At 36.5% G+C, this 25,455-nt stretch overlaps 1 protein-coding gene across 4 annotated transcripts in view; it reads left to right on the top strand.

Moving 5' to 3' along the window:
• The window catches only part of LOC132194946 (protein winged eye-like), a 132,935-nt gene that overhangs the window by 105,795 nt on the left and 1,685 nt on the right, over positions 1-25,455 (top strand). For 3 of the 4 annotated variants that reach the window (XM_059616555.1, XM_059616552.1, XM_059616554.1), the window contains 18 exons: positions 4,466-4,621; positions 6,067-6,237; positions 7,318-7,734; positions 8,330-8,740; positions 13,088-13,384; positions 16,364-16,579; positions 18,182-18,295; positions 18,762-19,294; positions 19,958-21,209; positions 21,273-21,404; positions 21,467-21,573; positions 22,025-22,733; positions 23,079-23,272; positions 23,325-23,553; positions 23,669-23,838; positions 24,178-24,522; positions 24,577-24,759; positions 24,815-24,985. In XM_059616555.1, coding sequence (XP_059472538.1) covers positions 4,489-4,621; positions 6,067-6,237; positions 7,318-7,734; positions 8,330-8,740; positions 13,088-13,384; positions 16,364-16,579; positions 18,182-18,295; positions 18,762-19,294; positions 19,958-21,209; positions 21,273-21,404; positions 21,467-21,573; positions 22,025-22,733; positions 23,079-23,272; positions 23,325-23,553; positions 23,669-23,838; positions 24,178-24,522; positions 24,577-24,759; positions 24,815-24,985 — 5,784 coding nt within the window. In that variant the 5' untranslated portion in view covers positions 4,466-4,488. The remainder of the gene's footprint in view (positions 1-4,465; positions 4,622-6,066; positions 6,238-7,317; positions 7,735-8,329; positions 8,741-13,087; positions 13,385-16,363; positions 16,580-18,181; positions 18,296-18,761; positions 19,295-19,957; positions 21,210-21,272; positions 21,405-21,466; positions 21,574-22,024; positions 22,734-23,078; positions 23,273-23,324; positions 23,554-23,668; positions 23,839-24,177; positions 24,523-24,576; positions 24,760-24,814; positions 24,986-25,455) is intronic. The other variant, XM_059616553.1, reaches the window with a different exon arrangement.

Raw genomic sequence — 25,455 nt, 5'->3', positions numbered from 1 at the left:
ACGCTATAAATCGCCCAACTGGCAACGACCCAACCCAAAACTCGTGACGTCACTTTTCTCCTATTCTAACGAGTTCTGTCTTTCTTTCATACGAGAGAGATAATTCCCGCCTTCCAAAGCCGCTCCTATACATGTGTGTGCGTGCAAATCTGATTTAAACTAGATAAATGAGAAAAGTTCAGGGCCCCTCAGAGCGATATTATTGTTGGTATATTTATGCTAAGGGCCTAGGCGGTCTTCGGGTATAATGGTTTCCATTTTGCGAGGGTTTATCTGCCTGCTGAGAGTCAGTTGGATTATTATTGTGGCCCGAGAGAGCGAAGGACGTGAATTATAAAAAGCTTTGTAGGATGCAAACATATAGGAAAATAACATAACTCTAAAAATAAGTATGTTCAAATAAAACAACTATTAAAATACTTTCTTTTAATATTAAACATATTTTATCATACATTATGCTTATTAAAATAATTTCAGTTTTTTTATAACAGAATTTTTTTTAATAAAATTACTTTTACAAATATATTTCATGCGGCTTTTAACTGTTTTACAAAATTTTAATGTTCTTAGTGACCACAAAAATAATTTTATATTTAATGCTATGCAATCAATCCTTATGCGCATTTAATTAGAATTACTTACATCCTCTTTGTGTGGAATCCTTTCATTGTATATATTTTCTATTATTTAAAATCATTAAATAAAATCACCATAAAATAAGTTCTGGCATTAGAATGCTTACTATTCCTCTTAATCTGGATAAATGAACAATTTTATAAATTTTTTTTATTTAATAAACAAATTTACAAATATATTCAAATTCATCTTGCATTGTTGTTGGCGAAAAAGAAACTAATTCGTATATAGAAAAAGAAACAGGCAGTTTGCCCCCTTTTTACAAAAAGCTGATTAGTCGACCCCGAAAGAGCCAAGCAAACTTCTTGCCGTGTCGGACCGGCTCAGAATTGGCCGATGCCCATTAATCAGTCTGTTTTTATGCGGTTCATTAGAAAGTTGGGCCGAAGAGCGTTGCCAATCAGAGGTGGCGGAATTCATTATTATTCCCATTCGGTTGGGCCAAAACTTTTTGTACAGCGATCAAAGAACTATATATGCGGCACTAAAGCATAAGCAACTTTGTTACAGATGCAAAAAATCCTCTCCGAGAAACTCTCTTGCTGACTGCACGTTTTTTTCTCTCTCTTCCCGCGCAACGTTTTATTTTTCGCTTCTGCAACAAACGCTCAGCAATTCGCACATTGTTATTTGCTCAGCTGCTGTTTAATAATATCTCTCAATTAAAGGCAGGAAACAAGTCGCCGTCAGCAGCTCTGGAAAGAGACTCGTGCATGATAGAGTGGTTGCTTGTTCGGCGCTGCTCCTGTCCGCTTATCGTGCAGCAGCCACCAATCAATCAGCCACAACAATCAAACAAAACGAGACCAACCAACAGCTCTGAGGGGTCGAAGTTCATTCGGTGCTAATGTGCATGCCGTATAAATCCATTATTATACTATTTACCTCAGAGACCATAACAAAAGTGATCAAAGCCATGGGAACGCGCACGTGAAACGAGAAAAAGTTCCAAAAGTTTTGTAATAAGACCTACATTTGCTAATTAAAAAGTTTGAATATTTTAAAAGCAGCAGATCAATTTTGCACATCCGCAATACAAGAATATCCATCGAAAATTATAAAACTTGATCTTTCTGCAACCTTATTTTGACCATTTGTGACTTCAGAGTACTTTTAAAAATTGTCTACAACAATTTTACAATCTAGGGTTGATTGATCGTTTTTTAATTCAATTCGGCTTTTCTTTAATGTCTTTTTTTTTCATTATTTCAATAATGTTTTGCCCTGCGTGTTTTGACCGTCGGCTGCAGCCACAATTCATTATGCTTTTTCATATTCATTTTTAATTAATATTTTCAAATTCAAACAAAAGTATCCAAATAAAATTATTTCGCAAATTGCAAACTCGTCTATCAATTGCGATAGTTCATATTTTCAATCAATTTGCAAAAATTGTCAGCTGCAATAAAGCAGCTCAATCACCGCCCGGCGCAATAACACCGAAATTTCATCCTGCGCCGCCTCGTCTCAAAAGGACATAACAACAATAGCACTTGAGCGGAATTATTTTCGAAGCAAGAAAAATAATAAACGATTCAGCAACGACAGTATAAAAAAAGCAAAAAGGAACTCGGCAAGTGAGGGAGAGATGGATCTTAAAGGTGGTGTGGCAAGAGCGCGTCTCATCACTTTTTACACATTAAAGGGGAACACACGAAACACTCGCGCCGAGCCGCTTTAATAATACACATAAAAGCGAAAGAGCGACGGCGGCGTTGGTGGAGCAGAGAGAGAAAGAGCGAGCCGGCGCACGTTGGATGGCGGAGGATAATTTTCTAGGGCGACTGCTCTGCGATGGGGGGTAGGTGGGGGCTGCATGGGAGGTGTACGGATGTGTGAGTAGAAGTGTGGGCAGCTAGGAAAGCAACAGGTTATCTCATCCGTGGCACACTCTTTTCTCTCTCTCGCTGTGTGTATATTTAAATGAGTGTCCTTCCCTCTCCGATCTCATTGATATTCAAAATCGTGCCCCACTCATATTGCCTCTTTAAACGACCAATTTTTCGCTCTTTTCGTTCCGAGAAACGTATATTTTTATATGTGTGTGAGTAAAATATTATGTTATTATTATTTTACCTCCGGCGCTGATGAGAGGAAATGAATGGATCTGAAGAGTTTTTGCTCTGGATGGTGCTGGAGGGAAGTTTTTTGAGTGGATTTCTTTTGCACTCTCTCGGCGCTACTTGAGCACTGTATCAATACGAGAGAAGATGACGATACGAAGCATCTCTTAATAAAATCAAATATGATGGGAATATATTGGAAAACAGATGCTTTTATTCGCGTCAGTTCAAATGGAATCTGATTTTTGCATATCATACAAAAACTGTACTAAAAACAAAAATATACTTTGAAACTCTTAAAATAAATTTCATTTAAAGTTTAAATTTCTTATTTTAATAAGTCATATCTAATTTAATTAGATGATTAGATTGAACAGCAAATTTTAAATGAGGCTAATATATTTCTAAGTGCTCAAAATCTAATTTATAAAAAACACATAATTTAAAATATTAAATTCAATTCACTTAATTAAATACAATATTTAAAACTTCCTTCCAAAATGAAAGTCTCGCTTGGATAGAAAGAAATTACGACAGCAACACTTTCCGAAGCCAGGGGCCATACAAAAGGATGAATGCGTGAAATGATGCTAAATTTTGCACTTATAATGAGTTAATTAGCGTCAGATGGTGTGTACAGCTCCGAGACGAATGTGTGTATGTTCTCTGGTGCTTTCAAGTGTGCACACAGTTTCACACTCACGTACACATTTGTGCCCAGGAGCGATATTTTAGTTACATTTGACGCTGCTTTTTGTTAGTATTAAACTAACATTCCGCAGTTATGAGACGATATAGTGATATTTTGCTTTTAGCAAATGGTAAAAATTTCTAAAATAAATAGCGGAAGAAATAATTAGAAAAGAAAAGAAAAACTATGAGAGAGAATTAAATGGTGTTTTCAATTGAATAAAATTCATCTGTTGGTTTTTATAAAGAAGTGGGGAAAATTGAAGGTTTTGTTGCACCAAATAATTTCATTCAATATTAAATTAAATTCAAGCTCAATGCAGTGTATAAATTTAATCAAACTGAAAAACTGCAATTAAAAACGATCTTTTTTTAAATTTAAATTCCTTTCAAATAATATTCGTTTTGGAGAATAGAAAACTTTATGTTTAATATCGATGAAGACTAAACGATAATAAATTGTAACTCTTGACATTAATTTATTATTAATATAGCTTATTGCAAATTATAAATTCATGCTCTCTTCTTAATTACATTGATGGTTAATTCAAAATAGTCATAACTCATTCAAGCTTGTCGGCATACCTTTATCAAAACTGGATCATTTTCCCCAAGGAAAGCTTGATCATAAATAATTAAAAAAATATCGTTCTGCTCTGGCGAATAAATTCCAATATGCATAGGCAACCAACCAACCCAAGATTGAGCATTTTTTTTTGCTCACCAAATATCCTAGACGCCGAAATCGGTGCTACTTTTCGTTCGGAGGATTGGCCCGAAACGATATCCTCGGCGTGTCCTCTGTTGCTAACTGTAAAAGTCGTCACGATTGGCGAGGCGAGATAAAATCACGCGGCTCAAAAACCGACTGAGTTTTCCCTCGGTTTTCTTGTGTGCACTTTTATGGTGCATGCAGGCGTGCATCGCATGTGTGTTATTATCGGGCACAAACACAACAATAAATAAAGTGCCCCGTGCGATTGAACATTTTTTTTTTATTTTTTATTACGGGCAAGCCATTTGTCACGACGCTATATAGGGCGTATTTCAACTTTTGCTTATCGCTCGTGTTGCAGGAGTCCCTGCGCCGCATCACACCATGATGTCGGCGCCCCATCACGTGGCCGCGGCGCCCTCGCCCTTCAGGTCGCCGGGCGGAGGGGTGGCTGGAGCTGCGGGAGGTTCGGTGCTCAGGACAAGCCCGTGGCCCGCGACGGCCCACGCCCCTGAAGGTTAGCATCTTCCATTCGCAATCGATTAAAATTAGTTATTTTAAATCATACAATTAGGAGGAAATTTAGTTTGAATAGGATATTTAACGATTTTTTTTCACTGAAGTTAGTTTGCATTGAAAATTAATTTTCGAATTCGAAAAAAACTAATTCCATTACTAAGATATCAAATGTTTTAATACATCTGTAATTGCTGGATCGATCGATAAAAAAAGATCTCTGAACAAAATTTCACATTATCATGTGCTGATAGTATTAATAAATAATAAAAGACATTGTTGCAGATGTTGTATTATTGTATTCTAACAATATAAATATATCACAATTATTTTAAAAATAATACAGAAAAAACTGTGCGTTATAATCTAAATTCAAGTAATGAAAAAGAAAATACTACAATAATAAAATTTAATGTAATATTTGAGTTTTAATATAAATAAAAAATTATGTAAGATGATAATGTACACGGATTATTATTATTTTTTAATGCGTATGACAAAATTAATGTATCAGAAACCCTTCTAAAACTAATAATTAAAAACATAATTTGAAGTAATAAATTTGGGCATTAGAAATACTGAAATAAAGAACCGTTTAACTGGACCGAGGAAAAATACTAAGATTATTACTGTTAAATTTTTTTAGTTTCCATAGCTTTATTGAAATATATTTGTCAGATAAATTGAATATAAAATGATTGATTTTTAAAAGAAAAAGTTTAGCCTTGAAAACAATAATATACACAAAACTCCATAAAATAATGAGAGGCTCTCTCAGAAATTATTGTGGGTTTAGAAGCTTTAGAAAATATGTGCTTGTGGTGTTGTCTATACTTTTTATTTACATAAACTTAATTTTTTTTTTATTAAAAAAAATCGCTTCCTTTTCTAAAACCAAATTATAAACTACATACATATATGAATGTAACAACTAGAATAATCATTCTCATATTTAACAAAATTTAATTTAATTTTAGAAATTTAAAATAATCAATTGTTTTCTAGAAAATTGTTGCATTTTTAACAAAAAGGCATCTCCACTGCAATGATTTCACTAAATCTTAAGAGATCAGTTTTGGAAAATTTTTAATTTTAATTTTTTGTTGGATATTTACACATTATTGTTTATGTCAGTCAATTAAAGGCCACGTTTTTGCCCATTCTTAAATTTACTCTTCGAATTTGATCTCTTGCGAGCGGTGCATTACGCAAACCGATGCAGTCCGGAGTTGATAAAAAGCTGCAGCGCTCTGCTCGAGCGAATAATCCCAATGTTTGTTGGCGCGCTCGGGCGGAATGCGCCTCGCGTAGCAATAAAACGCATCTTTTTCTCTCTCTCTCTCGGGCACAGACAACACTCTTGTGCGGCGAAAACGCGCGTGTTCACTTTATCTCGCGGCGTGGGGTGTATCTATCTATGTTGCTACATTATGTGTTTCTTTGCAGGCTTTGGAAGGTTTGCCGTGGGTGGAAGTGTTTACTCGCTCTTTCCTTCCGTCCCGAGTGCCACGGAGGCGAGTGCCATCTACTCCCAAGGCTCGAGCTCGCCTGGCGCGAGGTTCGGCGCCGGCCAGGCCACCACCACTTTCCACGGCTTTCTCGGCACACCGCAGAAAGGTCAGTTCACTTTTCTCAATCAACTTAGTTGTTTTTTCTTTATAGGAAAGGAGAAAAAATAAATTTATTTAACATATTAAAGGATTAATTGCGAAAAAAAAAACATTCTAAACTAAATGCAAATTTTTCGGCTCAAATTTTGACTGCAAAGGACTTGTCAATAAAGTCGCTCACAAAATTATTTATCATTTTACTCTACATTTATATTAAATATGATTTTTTTTCTTCTTATTTTGTGACAAAACTGGTGTTCAAAGCAAATTATGACAGTAAATTTTCATGTCTGTAAAAAAATTATTAAGGCGATCCGAAACTAGGCCTGCAAGAGAGTTGGCTTTTGGATCACCCTCAATATAATATAATGAATATAATGAATATAATAATGAATATAATGAAATTGGCATTATTTTCAAACAGATATGGAAATTCAGTAAAAGTTTTGTGGTTAAAAGTCCATAAAAAGTGTTAAAATATTAAGTCGAAAAATGTAAGATTTAGCAATTTTTAGTAGCACAAGCTTATCAGAATGAATTAAAAAGAAAACCAAGACTTATGACCAGTCGAATGATAAAAATGATTACATTTCAAATAATGTAAATAATGAGAAATTGAGTTTTTCTATACAAAGTAGATATTAATATGGAATATTCAGTGAGTTTATAAGAAGAGTCACGCAAATATACTTTTATTGATATGAGTTTCAGACCTTGAAAGAATTATAAAATCTAGCATTTGTATTTCCCAGAATTTTAATTATTTTCATAATAAAAATCACTTTTTTAATAAAAATATACAAAATAATTAAATAATTTAACTTTAGAATACATAGTAAGAATTTTCTTAAAAAAGTCTAATTTTTTTTAAATCTGATTCATGTTTTCAATTTTTTATTTTTTTTTTTTTTATTTATATTAAAATAAAATACGAAATGGAATCAGCGAGTTTCCTGAAAAACAATTATCTCGTCATAAGCGGAAGGAAAGGCCGGTGGCTGCTGCCCGCTTGTCACGAGTGACAAATTGGTTGCATAACCAGCTGCGATGAGCACACTTCTTGCTAATTGCGACATCTCCTCTTCAGGGGACACGCTCTTCTCGGCGGGCTTTCCGTTGACCCCGACGTCGATCCCGCCCAGTTCGCCGCAGACCCTGTTCCACACGGGAGCCACCGCAGGTTTGTCCCCGGCACTGGCAGGGTCGCTCGAGGACAGGGGCATCAGTCAGCTGGAGTTGATGGCCAGGGGCTTCCCCGCCCTGCCGCAGATCGCGCAACCCGCGCGAAGGGTGGAGGAACAGGAGAAAAGGGTTGAGCCGAAGGGCAGGGCGGCCCGCGGAGCCAAGGAACGCAGACAGACCAAGGCCGAGAGGAATCGCGCCAAGGAGCTCGAGGGGCACAAGCAGCAGCCCGACAGGGTCACCTGCAGCTGCCCTGTCAGCAGGGCCACCTGCACCCTCACGTCGGCCAACGCCGTGCAAGCAGTCAACCCTGTCACCACTAGTGAGTAACATTCATCATTTTATTGAAATTTATTTACAAAATTAAAAAGAAAAAATAGAGAATTGTTGATATGTTCATTTATGTAATATTTAAATTGATGATATAAATTTTAGATAGCTAAATATAATCCTTAATTGAAACGTAAAAATTAGAAGATAATTATAGTTATATTCTGACATTTACAATTTTTTATAATTTATATTTAAATTATTCAAATTTACTGAGAATAACATATATTTGATTTAAAATATATCATAATGATAATATTATTTATATATTAAAATTGAATTTTTATTTTATATTTTTAATTTACATGTTACAAAGAAAATGGTAAGCACATCATACAATTAAATATTACATATTTGTTGACAAAAATTTAATTTAATAAAATAAAACAGGCCGACACATACAAAATTATTATATAATCATTCATCAATACTTTTTTCATGCATAGGAAGTTATAAATTTCTGCTTAAGATCAAAAAAATAATTCTATATATTTTTGTATTAATGAAAGAGAAAAAATTCTTCTATTACTTATCATAGAAATTCCTCCAGATTTTCACGCAAACGCTTTTTTTTACCTTTTCCGCAGGTACAAGCATGGCGACCTTCGCGTCCTCATCGCCACCCTTCCACTGCGCGATGGACTCGATGACGGCCGCCTCCCTGACGGCCTTCCACCCGCCCAACCTTGCCCCGATTTTCCCCACCCTGGCGAGCGACACCCTGAGCGGCTGCAGCAGGACCAACCCTGTGCCTCCGCGCAGCAGGTCGAGCGACGCCAGTTCTTCCGGCAGGTCCTTCAGCCCTGTGGTGATCAAGAAGGAGGCGGGCACACCCTGTCAGGTCGACGAGGTCACCACCAGCAGGAAGGAAAGGGGCAACAACCCCGTCGTGGCTGTGCAGGCGATCAAGTCGGAACCTTCCGAGGACAGGAGAAGTCAGGGTCCTCTAGTGATTGCGGTCACAAACAGCGGCCCCTCCACTTCAACCTCGGCCACTGGTGAGTGCAAATTTATATATTTTTTAGAAATAATTAATTTTTAATGTTATAATTTTATTTTTATGAAATATTTATTAATTGAGTGAGAAGAAGAAGAAAATTTTAATTGAAATTCAATACTTAAATGAAATATTTTCAAGCAGCAAAAAAATGCCATAAAATTAATACTGTATTGAAAAATTTATACAAATTTTGTGAAATTAAAACTTAGTTTTACAGTGGCTTTAATCCCTGTTCAGGACTTATTGGGAATAAATTTAATTTTGCAAATTGGCTTAATCTTTTTTCTAGACCTTTAAATATCTAATAAATCACTTCCATTTTTTTTTAAAAATTATGCTTAAATTTTCTTTCTTAATTAACTTTATTTAAATAATGTGACGTCAATTTTTTATATAACTTATGTGATTTCTGCAATCCAAAGCATTCGTGCTGTTTGCTATAAAATTAGAACCAACGTTCAAATGAATTTTTAAAAGGCAAATAAATGTTGCAAAACGTTTCAAAATTAATTAAATTAATAACTGGAAGCAAAGCATCTTGATCGCATCTATCACTGTCCGTTTAATTATTTCGCGAGACGTTCTCGGTCGAAAAATGCCGGTGGCAAAGTCCAGATCAACAAACAAGATAAAAATTCTTAACTTATATTATCATTTTAATACTTAATCTTTCGACAACTTCCTGCCAATTAATTTAGTCCTCGCGCCAATGAAAAAAAATCGGTCATTACGAACTGATAAACTCGACTAATACATGCATATTTTGCGCCTCACCTCCGGCAATTTTGGATGTTGCCCTTAATTTCACTAATTCCAGCCTCGAGACACGCTAATTTATGGCCAAAGTGGCGAGCCGTGTTTGTTTAAACGCGAGTAGCGTGTAGTGGAAGATTCTGTGCGTGCTCTTGTTTCCTGTGCGGTTTTCTTATTAGCCGAGCCGAACGCCTCTCCGACACGTTGTAGGTGCAAAGGTATATATTTGCTCGCGGGACGAGGGCAGAGAACTGCAGCAACGAGAACAGCCAGGCAGCGGCTCTCTTGGGGAGAGTAAAGTTTGCATGCGAAACTCATTCCCTCGTCTTTTCATCTCAAGCGGATAACGCTTTGAAACTAATTTAGAACAAGTATAAAGCATTAAAAACAAATTTTTAAAATTTATAAATTAAAAGCAAAAATTTAATATTAATATATCACAAATAACTTACACAATTTAAAAGATTAATATTTTTGTCATATTTTTTATTAATTTAATTATTTATATAATTTTTTGAAATAAAATTAATTATGCTTTGTTCATTTTAGAAATAAGCTTAAATTGCTTTTTTATATTTACATAATCTAATTGTTTAAAAACTATTTAAAAAGACACTTTCCACTCATTATGGAAAGAATTCCATCTGAATAATGATTCTAGACTATTCTGGACTTATAAATCCGTTGACATTATTAAAAATTAGAGTTGAGAAGTTGAGAAAAAGATCGAATATATTGTTAAAAAAAATCTCCATTAATTATTCAATACATATAATTCATTTTGCCATTTTACTCTCGTTTCATTTCAACAATTTTTACTGAAAACTATGTTTTTTTTTTACAAATTTACTATGAGCATAAATTCAGATTATCCCCTTCCATTGATTTGTTTATAATTTCCCCACCACGGCTTGCGAGAGTTTTGGTTTTTAAATCGTCCGAGGCTGCTCTTTCATTCAGAGAAGATTTTTCACTGTCAGTCACTCTGCGCTGAGAGATTCGATCAGAAAGCGGCGGGCCATACGTTTTGAATTCAAATGCACAAAACGGACGCGTAACACAATCGATGGAAATTAGTTAGACGCGCTGCTTACGATTCCGAATGCACCATTACCGTTCGATAGCATCTGTGGCGTTGCTTGGGATTCAGGTCCGCGGCCAATTTCCATCCGAAATGCACGCAGCCGGGATTCAAATTTAACTACTGAGAGAGGCCGAAGGCTTTTGTTCGCTGCTTCTATAAACCGTCCAGTGCGTTAATGACGATTCACTCAGGCAAATTAATTGAGATTGCTGCAAAGTAATTTTGAATTTGATGATATCTAATTAATCAGTGTTTTATGCCTCAGTCTATTTATTGTACTTGCACTTACTTTTTTAATATTTTTTTTCTTCAAAGAACGGTCCATTTAAAAATTGATCAAATCGTCCAAATTATTTCTTCAACGCCCATTTTCTTTTTTTTCGTGGTTTTTTAAATACATATATGGTGGATATTTTTATAAATTAAACTCAACTTGCCCAAGTATTATTGTAATTTAGCTCGTCCAACAAATTTACTTAAACTTTGATTTTAATTCTGGCCATCCATGTGGCCGATTGCTTTAGACTAATTTTAAAGCCAAGTCAACCAGATCGAAATTATTATTATTTTAGAATAAAAATTAAGCATTTAATCTGTTATGTTAATCGCTATTTAAAATTAAATGACCAGTGGTAATACCAGATAGACTCTGTTGCTAATAAAATATTTAATATTTGATCCTACTAATTTCAATACTTTATTACACATTTAAATTATATATTTATTTTTGTTTCATGATTAGCTTGTTTAATTTTTATCCAACAGAAACCACACCACAATCCAAATTTTATAAAGACTAACGAGTTTAAAACATAAATCGTTTAATGAGCTATAAACTAAAATAATGTTAAAAATTGCAAATAAATATAAATATTTCATTAAATTTTAAAATTAAATAATTTTTTAAATTACTTTTTATAAATTATTTTCTTTACGCTAACTTTTTTGAGTGACTTTTATTATTTACAAATGTTAATATTTTTGAAATGGAAAATGAGCTGCAAACTTGACGCGCTGAAATATTTATTTCAAGACAAAATATAACCCAAAAATTTAAACACTCTGCCGAACCGACTTATTTTGGTCCAGCGAGGGGTTGCTGGCTGCGGAGTTACAGGCGAGACGATAATTACACACGCCGCGACGCTGCAATTGCTCTAATCCACAGAACTCACGCGCCGAAATGGAGATACGCAGCCTCCAGATCAACCCTTGCTCGCGGATTCATTGCTGTTGTTTGCACACACACACGAGCTGCACAACCCTCGCTCATTAAAACAAAAAAACGAGAGATGTGCGTCTCATCATTTTTTCGCAGAAAATAAAAATACAAACAAAAAAAGCACCGGTTGGACAGGAGAGCAAGTGACACGGAGAAAGAAGGGCTAACGTGATATTTCGCGGTTGGACGCGTAGGCTGAAAATTCTCTCTTTATCGTCGGCTGAAGTGCACAAAGGACGAGCAACAAGCGCGCCCAACTCGGCGCTAATTTATGCGTGAATTTGTGCGTTTTGTGAATGATCATGTGAATGATTTCGATATTCAGCGCGTCACTTTTACGCACGGCCGTAAAATGCAAATTTCCACGGCTGGTCATTCGCTTTTATCACCGCTTTATTCAAATTCCACGCGTTTTCTAGGAAAGCACGGGGGGCCTGTGCGAGAACAACTCGTTCCATTTGGCGCAGGAATTTGGCCAGGCGATTATGATATGCGCAATTTTAAAGCTTCTTCCGCGTAAAACGTTTCATGCACTTGAAATTTTATGAATCGAGCCAAGAATGATGGATAAAATAAATACGCACTTGACAATAAAAGAGAAAATATTTCAACCGCTTTAATGAGGTTGTCTATGAAAAACCAAAGAGCTTGTAAATGAAACAAAAATATGAACCATATTTTCCTGGAAAGACTTAAATTTGTTCATGTTTTTAGCCCCTCCAGCATATAAACTTCATTTCCAAATAAGAAAAATAAAACTTGCTCAGTCCTGGTTGTAACCAAAATGCTCGAGGCTAAAATTTGATGGGGGAAGATCTAATTTTTTAATAATTTTGCATTGGGGACATGGTGGCCTTTCAGACTATGTTTTGGATATTTTAATATTTATAATTTTTCCATTTGTGACGCCATCTCGCCTCTTATTTTACTCAATTTTGAGTACAATAATTCCAACTGATTATGAAAATTAATTTTAAAAGTGATTTCAATAAAAGTTTAGGATCAAATTATAATTTTTGTTTAAATTTCTAAAGACACTATAACTAATTTGACATTTAATTTTTCAAAGTGCGTTGAGAATAAAATTGTAAATAACTGATTATTGGAAATTTAAAGTTGTGAATCAATAAAATTTATAATTAATTTCCACCTAACACCAGCAGCAGAGTATTTCAAAATTTTCAAATATTTTACATTATGACATTTTTATTTGCACTTTACTATCCATAATTATTTATAATTTCTTAAAACGAATTTTCCCAATTAGACTGATTTCTTGTTCTCAGTATCGAGCATTCCTGTTGGTATAGCCGTGGCGCGCCAGAGGAGTTCCTCGCCCATCAGGGCGATGGTCCCCGAGGAACTCTCCAAAGGCAAATCCTCCAACGTGCAGGACAAGCCCAGGGAGGACTTCCGGGTGTTGTTGCCGGCCAGAAGGACGGCACCGGCGCCATTGGCCCCAGCACCGGCCGTCACCGCCACGGCCACTGTGATCAGCACCATGGCGCCTGCGGTGCCAACAACTGCGGCCCTCATGGTCCATCCGCAGGAGCGAACGGCCACGATCATGACTTCATCAATCGGTAAGAATCGCAAACATTTAATAGGGTTTATTTTATATATTAGGAGAAAATATCAATTTGAAAAATTATGTTGGTTTTATAGTTTAATTTAATATTTGTAAGATATATAGCTTTATTTATTTACTTTTTTTATTTTCAAGTTATATAATTATTATTTATAATTTTTTATTTTCTTTTATATTATAATATTTTATCAAGCAAAATAATGAATACATCATGATTTAAATAATTATATTAAAGAAATAGCGTAATATTTTATAGCTTTTATAAAAAGATGCGTTCAACATGTAATGAAATCATCTATACTTCTTGCGATCAATTTCTAGGAATCATCCTCTTGAATTACATAAATTTCAAATGATTGATCATTGATTAAATATTTAATTTAGAATATGAATTTAAATCCATAAGGACACAATATTTGTAATTTTTAACACATTAGCCTGAAATTCGCTTTGAACTAAAAATATTTATCATGAGTATTACTTTTTACTTTGTTCAGAGTTTGATGGGAGCTGTTTTGTCGTAAATATTCACATGAAAAAGCTTCAAACGTTTGATTGCCAGGAAATGAACAGACAAGCACGCGCTCTTTCGGATGGGAAAATTGCCCTTGCATTGAAAAATATCTCATCGGAAAATAAAATAAACGCCGAGCGGCTCTTTTCCTCCATTCGCGCAGTTGAAACGTCAGGGCGCAAATCGCTCTATCAGAGGCAGTGTGTTTTTATTTTTAGATTAGAATCTCTTTCTCTCTCCGCGGCCCATTAGGAAATTTTCCGCGCGCTTCTCTCACCTTTATCGGCCACTCCGATCTGATTGTTTTTGCTCGTCCCATAAGTAATAATTTCATTTCAGACGTCAGATCAAAAGAATGGCGATGGTTGATGATTAACTTTTAATCACTTCGGTTTTATAATTAATTTAAAGACCAACACGATAAAGTGTCTTGACTTTTTAAAATTAAATTTTAAAAGAAGAGAAAATTTTAAAACTGGAAACGAAATTGCGATAAATTAATTCGCACCAAAGACCTTTAATTTTGAAAATTAGAATGACCAGAAGTAACAAAAAGGTATATATTATTTTCTTTTTAAACAATAATGTATTTAGATGGATTAATATTTCATTTTCGTTGTTTCTCGAAATTAATTTAATAACAAATCTGGACAGGCTTTTCCCAAGGTGCAAATTAAATTTGGGGGAAAATTGAAATTTTGATTATTTTTATTGCAATTTTGAAGCCATTCAGGATTTTTTGTAAAAAAAAAAAAAAAAAAAAAAAATCAGTGCATTTAATAATAATTCACTCTTCAGAGTGTTTTCTTTTATATAAATTGTGACGTCACAGATATATTCATCGAGCAGGTAATCAGGTGCCAACAATGGCAGGGAGAGCAGTTTTCTGTCATCCGGTTTTTTTTATACATACAATTTGCATACACACACACTTGAACTCGCTCGTGGTATTTTCTTTCGCCTCTCCTATTCGATGGCATTTTTTTTTTATCTCTCTCTTTCCATTTTATTTCTTCCGTCGATTTTTGCACACGGGAGCTAGTTGGGCCGAATTAAAAACCAGTTCTGCGCTCAAAGTGCGTAATGTAATAATAAGCACTCTTGGGGCTGCCGAAAATCGGTGCTGACACATATTGTGCACGCATTTGCCCGAAAAGAGGAGGAATTCCAACAGAGTTACGGACGCGACGAGGCTCTCGTGATTGCCCGCGTGATGGAAAAAATTTCGCTTGTCTTTTCGGAAACGTTAGCTGCTCCGACGGTATTGAATTTCAGCTCTGTGATCAGCCTTTTTCACCTCAATTAGAATTGCCAGGGGAATAGGGATTCTTTATAAAGAACTTCCCAGAGGTGATAGCAAAAAAAAAATCAAATTCATTCCTTTTGTTTTTAAAAATTTCACAACTATTTAATTTTGAATTGGATATTGCGGCAATTTTTTAGAACTTTTAATTTCTCTCAGATAACTGTTAGTGTGCGTGTGTTTTTTCTGTTCAAATTAGTGTAGAGTAGTGTTTTGTTTGTGTTGTAAAGTGTAAAGCAGTTTCAGGGTTAATTTTTGTAAGAGGTTTTTCCGTGGATTTACTGAAACTGTGCGAGAAACACTTGACTTTAAAGAATGGAATAAATAAACCAAAATTTTGACTTTTAATTGAGGAATTAATTTTTTAAATGTCTCAAAAAGTAATGTTTTTGAGTCACAAAAAATCAAAATTTCAATTAAAACTCGGAAAATTAGGGTAAACAGAGCAGCATGAAATTTTGATTTTTTGTGACTCAAAAATATTAATTTTTGAGACATTTTAAAAATTAATTTCTCAATTAAAAGTCAAAATTTTGGTTTGTATATTCCATTCTTTAAAGCCAAGTGTTTCTCGCACAGTTTCAGTAAATCCACGGAAAAACCTTTTACAAAAATTTCAATTTCTCATTTATTTGATCGATTTCAAATTCAGTTGTTATTTGTCTCGCCTAGAATGATTGAAATGAAATTTTATATTTGATTTAATTTTAAACATTCCTTTTTTATTTACAGTTTTATTATAAAACGAAGTTAATTTCACTGATGGTCTTCAAAGTTGGCTCATTTTTGTACGGAAAGGCAAAATTTAACGTAGATAATTTCGTTATCAAATTCTTTCCAAGTTGCACTCTTGACAATTAAAACTAGCGGAAAATCAATTTATTTTGCATGTGGGAATTAAAATAAAATGCAAATGGCGACCCGAGTACGTGTGTGTATAATATTGTGCACATATTACTTTGGAAAACGAACACGGCAACCGCTTTCTTTTGAACACACACACGCATTAAAAATCTTCAGCAAAAACAGCACCCGACCGAGCATTAAAGAAAAAAAAGAGAGAGGAAAAGCTGGCGGCGCCTTTCAGTGTTTTCATTCATACACATTGAAATCGGGGTGCTCGAAAGATCACTCAAGGGTTGTTAATGACTGTGCAGTGCTGCAACCGCCCCCTGCGAGTGCGAGCGGGCCGAACGCCGGAGCCGGAGCCACCCTGCAAGTGCACACCACCGGGGGTGCCGAGGACGCCGTCACTCAAGCCTTGGCCGCCGCCAGACTCTCCAACGGACTACCCCCGTGGGCGTCGCACGCGGCACCCAACTCCGCCCTGACTCCACCTACCTTGTGGCTTGGCCAACCGCAGTACCAGACAGGTAGGACCCCGTCGACCCTTGCAGGGTCACAAACACACCAAGGGTGCAGCGATTAATCGCGTGCGCTTTCCTTCCCTTAACACACACCTGTCTGCCCCCTGTTTTCGCATCTCTCCCGAAATTACACGCGCGCCTCTCGCGCCGCGTGTAATTGCAGCAGTAATTATTATTTCTCCGCGGATTCGTCTGTCTGTGTATTACACACGCACCTGGTAGATAAATTCAGAACAGGTTTCTCTGCCGACAAAATGGCAGAGCGATTTTTGCGCCAGCAAATATTTGCGCGATTCGTTTGCAACTGATCGATTTTGTCTGTGATTGAAACGCGCTTTTCCATTTTTTTTCGTTTTGCTCCTCTCTAAGTTGAAAAAAATTCAAATTTTTTTTATACAACCGCAATAATTTTTATATAATGCCTGTTAATTTTAAAACATTAAGATTAATATTTTGCCTTAACTTTAACTAAAAAACCTTGAATGCCTCTCGGATGGTTTAGAGCGCGACTTATAAAGATTGTAGAGTTGATAAAACTATTTCGAATGTTCCTTTTTCATGAAATTGTTTTTTAGTTTTCCTTTAGTCTCGCGTACCAAATTTTTTTAGATTATAATTTAATCGATTAATATTCTCATTCGAGCGAGTCAAGGATCCAAAGACTATTCATACATATGAACTTTATAATTCCACTCCAATTTATTATGAGTTGAAGCACATAAATTATATTTTATTTAAAATTTAGCTGCTATAAAACAAATTTACATGAACAGGGTAAATTGTCTAAAAAGGTATTATATCATTTTTATTTAAAAAAAAAAATATAATAATAAAATATTAATAAGTAAATATTTTAAAATGTTTTAACATCTAACAAAAAAAATTAAATCATAATGCTATTTTTATTTTTTGTTAATTTCTGACTGTTTTTTGGCTGTCCTTAGCTGTATAACAGTTATATGAAAATTAAAATTCTAAATTTATGTTACATCAGCGCGCAAGTAAATAATTTAATGCATTCCTAATTTCAAAGTTATGCATCACGCTTGACCGTGGAGCTATTCAGGTTGCAGCTCAGTTTTAAATAGGGTGTAAAAATAAATAAGGATTTTTTTCATCACAAAATTTTAGTCGCTGAACGTTCCTTTGTGAATGAGGATTTAAAACAAAAACTACAGTTCATAATTTCTAAACAAGCCGCAATTGACTCTCATAATTTAAATAAGGAGTAATCTTTGCCTCCAAGATTTCTTGCTATTTATTTATTACAAATTGACGGCTAATAAAGAAAATACATATGGAGGCTCAAGTAATATACGATTTAGTAATACAATATTGTACATGCATTATGTACAAAGATTTCTCAACAAGACTCGTTAACAGAACAAAGGCATGCATGCATAACGCTTTTACAATTTCCATCACTCCGTTTGTCTCTCTCGCACACACACACACACACACACACACACACACACACACACACACACACACACACACATACTACTCAACTTGTGATTAAATTATCTGTCGGCGTGGCGAGGAGTGACTCACCTTGCAGCGCCTTGCAGATTATTAATTACTCACTAATCCGTCATTCCACTCTGACAGGTCCCACCGTTCAAATAGAGGCCGCACCGCCGCCTTCGCTGCCCCCGGTCGGTCTGCAACTGGTACGCGACCCGATGACGGGCCACCTCATTTTGTTGCCAGCCACTAATATGGGTGAGTGACCCAATCAAATGATGTTTAATATTTAATACATCAGTAATAATTGTCAATACAGTTATAAAAAAAAAATATTTAATTCTCAATTTTTTCCATTTAAAATGCACCAATTTATAACTTCTAAATTTAATTTGAATTGAATTATTCTTTCATACTTAAATTTAATTTAATTTTTAAGGAATTTAAGAAATCAAAATAAAGAGCGTATTTTATGCTGTTCGTGTTGATTTAATTGAAATACGACAGTTACTTGGTGATTCTGATTTTTGTTAGTTTTTGCTTCAAGAAAATAAACAGCTCACGAACCTCATAAAAAAAATGAATTGAAATTTAATTTCCTTTATTAGTTGGAAATGAATTTCAAAAAATAAATGCTTAAATGAGAAGAAATTCAAATTAAAATTACATTTCAATCTATTTATAAATTTAATTTAAATTTGATATCTTACTTTGTCCCTGTCAGATCACATGCAACGCACTGTCCAAGTGTGGCCCAACAACACGACGACCACCACAAGTTTCCCCCAAGCGCAAACCAACCTTCCCCAGCTCATGCTTCCCCAAACGTCATCCGCAAACGGCACCCAACACATCACCGTGTTCCCGCAACAAAACGAAACCGAATTCCGCATCCTGCTGCCCCCGCAACACCAGCCCCAGGCCCAGTTGGCCCTGGTCCACGAGCCCATGAAGCAGCAGTCGCCGTGCAAGAAGGACGTGATGGAGGCGCCCAAGATCGAGCTCATCGACCCTTCCAAACTGATGCCCGCCGACCTGAGCGGCGCCCAGACGGCCCAGTTCCCGACGTCCTTCGTTTTTCCCGGGGGTCAGACGCAGCAGGCCCAGGCGCCCACGGCCCAGGTGCAGTACTTCTACGAGCAAATCACAGGCACCACCGTGCAAATTTCGCCCCAGCAAAACCCACACACCCCCTCTTCGTCGGCTGTGACTTCCGCCCCTGCTGTGCTGGCGGTTGATACTGGAAGGAGATCGCAGGTAAAGAAATTATTGAGATACAAAATCAATTAAGTTCGTTTCAGAAGAAATTTTGATAAAGATAATCTGAAATGTTGAATTTAAAATTTTCAAAATGTTGTTTATTTGTTAGTATAAGTATATGTTTTTGTGTATTTGTTTGCGTGTTTGCGATTCTAGTTCCTATTTTAATTTTTCAAAAGAAATAGTGATTTTCTCACTTGGTTTTTGACGTTTAATATCTTTTAAAAATTGTGCAAAGTTTTACACAATAATTTTGTGTAAGAACCTGGTAAATTAATATAAAAGGCATAGCAAATTCAAATAGATAAAAATGAATTATTTTTTAATTATGGTGTTTTCATCGATTATCATTTTAATAATATTCAATTTAACAAACTTCAACGATAAGACTCCGGTGTAGGTTCCACACAAGAATTTATCATAAACATAACTTGAGCAAATTTATTTATAAACACAATATTTAAATTAAGATTTTTATGCTGAAAAATTTAATCTAAAAATGATTTTAATTTTATTGATTTAAATTAAAATAAATATAAAATAGTAATAAAATATAAATGATTAAATTATATACAGTTAATAACTTATAAATTGTAAATTAATATTTTAAATTGTAAGTAAAATTGATATATATAATTTTTTCTTTATATCTTTTTTTAGGCTACTTCTCCTGCAAACCCAGCTGAGGTTTGTCTGACGCCACCTCCAGAGACTGCCAGTCCGAGAATCAGTCCCAGCGAAAGCGTCCCAGCCGTTCCAACCAGTTCCACCGCTGAGGAGAGCAACCAAGAAAGCGCCGTGGACAGCTCAAGTTCCGAAGTGATCGGGGCGTCCTCGGAAGCGGAAGCCGTCGAGGTCAAGGTTCAAGACGCCAGCAATCAGACCGAGACTCCTCCGGTGAGTGAGGACGAGGTTTCCAGGGACGCCGTGTTGGAAGAGGAGGTCGACGAAGAGCCGCCGCTGGAAATCGACTGCAAAGAACCGGAGCCGGAAGTGGAGGAACCTCTTGAGTTGATGACCCCGGAGACCACGACCCCGGACGAACAGGAGGAAGTGGAGGAATTTGTCCAGCCTGCCCCACTGCCGCCTCCGGTCGATTTGAGTGGGTTGGAACTTTTGTCCAACAGCATCGAGCAATTCGTGGAGAGAGAAAAGGAGGCTGAGAAGCAGTCGACGGTGCAGGTGCCGGCCGAGCCACAGCAACACGTGATTGATGGACTGGGGCTGTTGTGTGCCCTGGCCGAGCAGCGCTTTTTCGAGGACATTGAACAGGAAAAGCAGAAGGAACAAGTTGAGACTGCAGTGAAGCCAATCGAAGAGAAAATTGAGGAACCACCGATGAAGCCGATTCCAGAGAGGATCGACGTCAACCGGAACTACAAAAGCCCAAAGTCGGAGAAAAACATCAAGAAGTTCATCGCGAGTAAAGTTTCTCAGTATGCGGAGAACGGAGGCGCATCCCAGGCGTCGAGTTCGGAGGTGCAAACCACCGAGTACATTGACGCCATGGAGTTGGACCTTCGGATGCGACTGGCCGATTTGCAGAAAAAGTACAAAGCCAAGCAGAAGGAGTTGTCCAAGCTGCAGAATCCCAGGAGGAACTCGGTGGTTTCGGACGACAGCAGCAGCAGCCCTAGCAAGAGAGGCCCCGGAAGACCAAGGAAGAGGAAATTGTCGCCGGCGCCAAGTCCGAAGAAGGCGAAAATCGTGAAGGAGGCGGAGAAAATTGTCGAGAAGCAGGAAGAGACACTTCCGCTCAAGACCAAACCGAAGGACATTTTGAAGCCGCCGACTTTGAATACAAACAAAATTTTGACCTCACCCAAATTCAAACCGAGTCTCTCTGAAAAGTTCGGAACCAAAGCCGAGCAAGAAAAGACGACCAAGGATGACGAAGTTAGCAGCTCTTCAGGTATTATTACATTATTAAGCCTATAATTAATGGGTTGTTATAAAAATTGAATTTTTTGATCAGACGGGAGCTCTCCTGGCTCTTCTTGGCTGACGGGAGGGTTTTCCTCCTTTAAAAAGAGTGCTGACTCGGCGCATATTAAACCGTCAGCATTTACATTTGGCTCCAAACTCGCCAATCCCCTTTTGCCAGGAGGTAAATTTCTAACTAAATGTAAATTTTTAAATTTAGACATAAAAATGTGTTACTTTCTGTAGCCGGTGAAAAGCAGAGATTCCAACCTCTAGCACCAGAACCCCTCTTTTGGTTCTTAAAGCCTGATAAGGAAAACTCGACAAGCCTGACAAAAACTGGAACTCATCAGGTAAAAAAAATTTTTAATAATTCTTTAATTTTTAGTGTTTGAGGACGAAAAATACAAGTTAAATTAGAAATTAACAACAATAAATAAGCAATGATTTAACATAAAAAAAATTTTATATGTTAAATATTGACGTTTTAACTATATTTTGAATATTTAAATAAAATTTTATTTATTAATTTCCTTAATTTTTTTCTTTTCTTATTGCCTTGACAATTACTATGTCTGATTGGGACTGAATTAAAAATAATTTTTATCCTTGTTTAAAGAAATTAAATAATTTCAAAGTTAGGCACATCAGTAAATTCAATGCATTTATGTATATAATCTGGTTTTTGATTGTGATTTTATTCTACTTGTTTTTAAGTTAATTAAAAATTATTTAATACCCAAATGTTAAAAGAAGAAAATTTATTCCAAATATTTGAAGTAATAATTCACCAAAATGTTTCAGTTCGGTGAACTTCCTTCAAACGGCTTTAAGAGGAATCCACTGTCAAGTTCAGAGCCCGAAAGTGACCAAGAAAGCGGTTCACCGTCCCTTTTCCTCCCCAAAACCACCACTGGAGCTGGATGTTCTTCGAGCTCGTCCTCCTGTTCCTCCTGCTCGAGCTCGTCCTCCAAGAAGAGAAAGCCAGGTCGGCCGAAGAGGAGGACCCCAGGCAAGCCCGACCAGACGGCCACAGAAACGATCGTGGCCAAAAAGAGGAGCATCAGCTTTTTACTCAACTCGACGTCGTTCAACTCTGGCTCCGTGGCAGAAAACAGACCGAAAATCAAACCAAAACTGAAGGCGGAAATCAAGTTGAAAACCACCCGAGACGACGAGGACGAAACTTGGCCTCAGAAGAGCGAGTCGACGACCTCGGCAGTGCCAGAAAAAGTAGTTTCTTCGCCCTGGGTGAGCAAACCTGTTGTGGAGCGAGAGAGGCCGAGGACCATCGACGCGGCGCAGCGTCTCGGCCCGAAAAAGAGACCTTCGACGGGCGGAAGTTCCAAATCGCCGGTGGCAAAGCAGCGTTCGAATTCTACCGAGGTCAAGGCCAAGAAGGCCTGCACGGAAAACAAGGTCACGCTGAGAACTGCGAGAAAACAGATGTCCAGCGGCTCAACCGAAAGGCCACTCAAGCGTCCCTCACTAGAGTCTTGCAGCTCAGTTAATGGTAAGAACAAAATTGAAAGAAAGTTAACATTTATTTGTGGGAAATTTAATTTTTTAAAGCAATATTTGTGTCAAAATTTTCTTTAATATTGAATTTTATTTCATTTATCTTTTCCTAATTGCAAATACTGATTTGATTTTTTTAATTATCATTCTTATTACTTTTATCATTTATGGATATTAATTTCATCTCTATTTTGGAAGACATTTTCAGATAAAAGAATAAAATCGGTATTTTTTTTCTATTTGGAATGGAGTTTCTGTTTTTAGCAAAGTTATGACTTTTTTATTGAAAACTTCCATGCCTTGTATCATTCAATTAAAATAAATTGATAACTTTTTTCAGGACACTTGCTTCCTTGCACTCTGAGCTCTGAAGACTTGGAGGGACAACCCCGCGCAATGAGAGTGATGGGTGGGTTGGTTTACGCAGGTCTGGTGACCGCGATCCGTGCGCCCGACCTTTACGGTATTACTTTGGACGGCGAGAGAGGTAACAGACCGCACATTCTGTCGAGAGAGGAGGCTCTGAAAGAACTGGTCAGTAATTTGTCCTTTGTCCGAAAACTCTTCTATGTCATTGTGTATTCAGATAAGAGAGGTGCAGCCGTCAAAAACCGACCAAGTCCCACCCGGGACCAGAGTTTGCGCCTATTGGAGTCAGCAAAGTCGGTGCCTTTACCCAGGGACGGTTGCCGAGCCCTCAAGTCCAGATGCCGAGCTGGACGCGTGCTCTGTCAATGTTGAGTTTGATGACGGCGACAGCGGAAGAATCACACTCGAAGATATCAGGATGCTTCCGGCTGGCTACCCAGTAGTTGGTAAGAAGTGTGAAAAATTAATTACTAAAAATTAAGAATTAAAATCTAATTCTTAAATTCCCAATTTCCCTTTTTTTTTATTTTAGTGTTAAATAATTTTTTATTATTTTTGCAGAATATGATCCAAACCCTCTGCTGTCTTTGGCAAAGAGAAGAAGGGCCGCATCAGGTGCGAGTAGCACCGAGGGACGAAGGGCGAGCGTTGACACCCCTGTCAATCCACCCCGAGAGCAAAAGCAGAAAAGCCCCAGTCCTGTTGTAACGCCAGCAGAATCAAAAAAGAAGGTTTGTGGAATTATAATTTTTATTAAAAAATGTAATACGATTTTGTTATCTATTTTTAATATATCATTTAAAACCAAAATCTAAAAAAATCCATAATATATGTAAAAATTTATAAAATTTTCTAAACATATGGGTCTGATATTACTATTTAAAGAATTTATTTTTGCTTTTTTAAATTAAACTTTTTTTAGCTAAACATTATAGATTTGCAACCAACTTACAAATTTAATTGAAATGCATTTTATGATATAATAATTCTGATAAATTTGAATTTAATCTGTACATAGAGAATTTTATTTCTAATTCCTATTTTATAATAAAAATTCATGAAATTTTCAGGACACAGACTCTGGGAAGAACAGCTCGTCCAACAAACATTTGAGCGACGAGGAGAGAGAGCGTAAAAAGCTCAAGAAAAAGGAAAAGGCCAAGAAGAAAGAGAAATTGCGCAAGTTGCTGGCTCAGGTGGCGATTAAAAACAAGATTTCGAGTCACAAGAAGCACAAGAAACACCACCACAAGCACCATCACCACAAAAAGAAGCACAGGCACAGAAAGCACGGAGACAAAGAGTTGTCGAGCAGCGCCACTTCAGACTCCTCGACGACCCCTGAAAAAACTCAAGTGACTCCTCCACCTCCCGTGTCTGACGAGATAGAACCAGAGGCGGAGAAAAAAGCCAAGGTAATTTAGTATGAAATTTAATTTCAACAATTTTAATATATTTTTTTATCAAAGCAGTCTCCGAAAAAGAGACAAGAGCGACAGTCGTCCGGAGAAACCAAGAGCAAGATGGCAGCTTTTCTTCCTGCCAGGCAATTGTGGAAATGGTCCGGAAAGGGCTACAAGAGACCTGGTGGCAAAGGCCGCGGCAAGAAGGAGTTCTTCAAGTCAATCCAAAGAGGAAAAGAGACTATCAATGTGAGATTAAAATACAAAGTTAAGTCAGAATAATATATAAAAATTTTTAATTCAGGTTGGCGACTGTGCAGTTTTTCTTTCGACGGGCCGACCTGACCGCCCTTACATAGGGCGCATTGAAACCATGTGGGAGTCTTGGGGTGGCAACATGGTGGTCAGGGTCAAGTGGTTTTACCACCCTGAAGAGACGCAAGGAGGAGAAAACCTGGACAAGCTGAAATATCCTGTAGGTTTTTTTAAAAACTAATGAGGGCGATCCAAAAGCCTAACCTGGCCCAGGGTAACCTGACTTAGCCCCGGGTTAACTTAGCCCCGGGTTAACTTAGCCCCCCAGCAAAATTGAATGGCGGGTTAAATAAGCCCGGGCCAGGTTAATTTAGACCAAGACAAGTTAGCCTTTTGGATCGCCCTCATTATTTATAAAAATTAAAAAAAAAAAATATTTTTAAATTTAAAGTAATAATTAAGAAATAATTATGTTTACTAAAAAACACCTAAAAAAATATTAAGTCATAAAAATTAAAATTGTCAATTAAAAAAATTGTCTCTTTAAGACAGCAACATTTATTTAATAACAAAAAAATATTTTTTTTTAATTAATTATTGAGTTGTATACACATTTAATCTACTTTATTTTCAATTTGGCACTAAATTAGGAATTTTAAACATTTTCAGAGATATAAATGACTTTTGTTC

This window comes from Neocloeon triangulifer, unplaced genomic scaffold (genome assembly GCF_031216515.1).
Source record: "Neocloeon triangulifer isolate White Clay Creek 2 clone unplaced genomic scaffold, ASM3121651v1 ptg000008l, whole genome shotgun sequence".
NCBI lineage: Eukaryota > Metazoa > Arthropoda > Insecta > Ephemeroptera > Baetidae > Neocloeon > Neocloeon triangulifer.
Note: the sequence above shows the minus strand (reverse complement) of the source record. Positions and strands in the feature narration are given on the sequence as shown.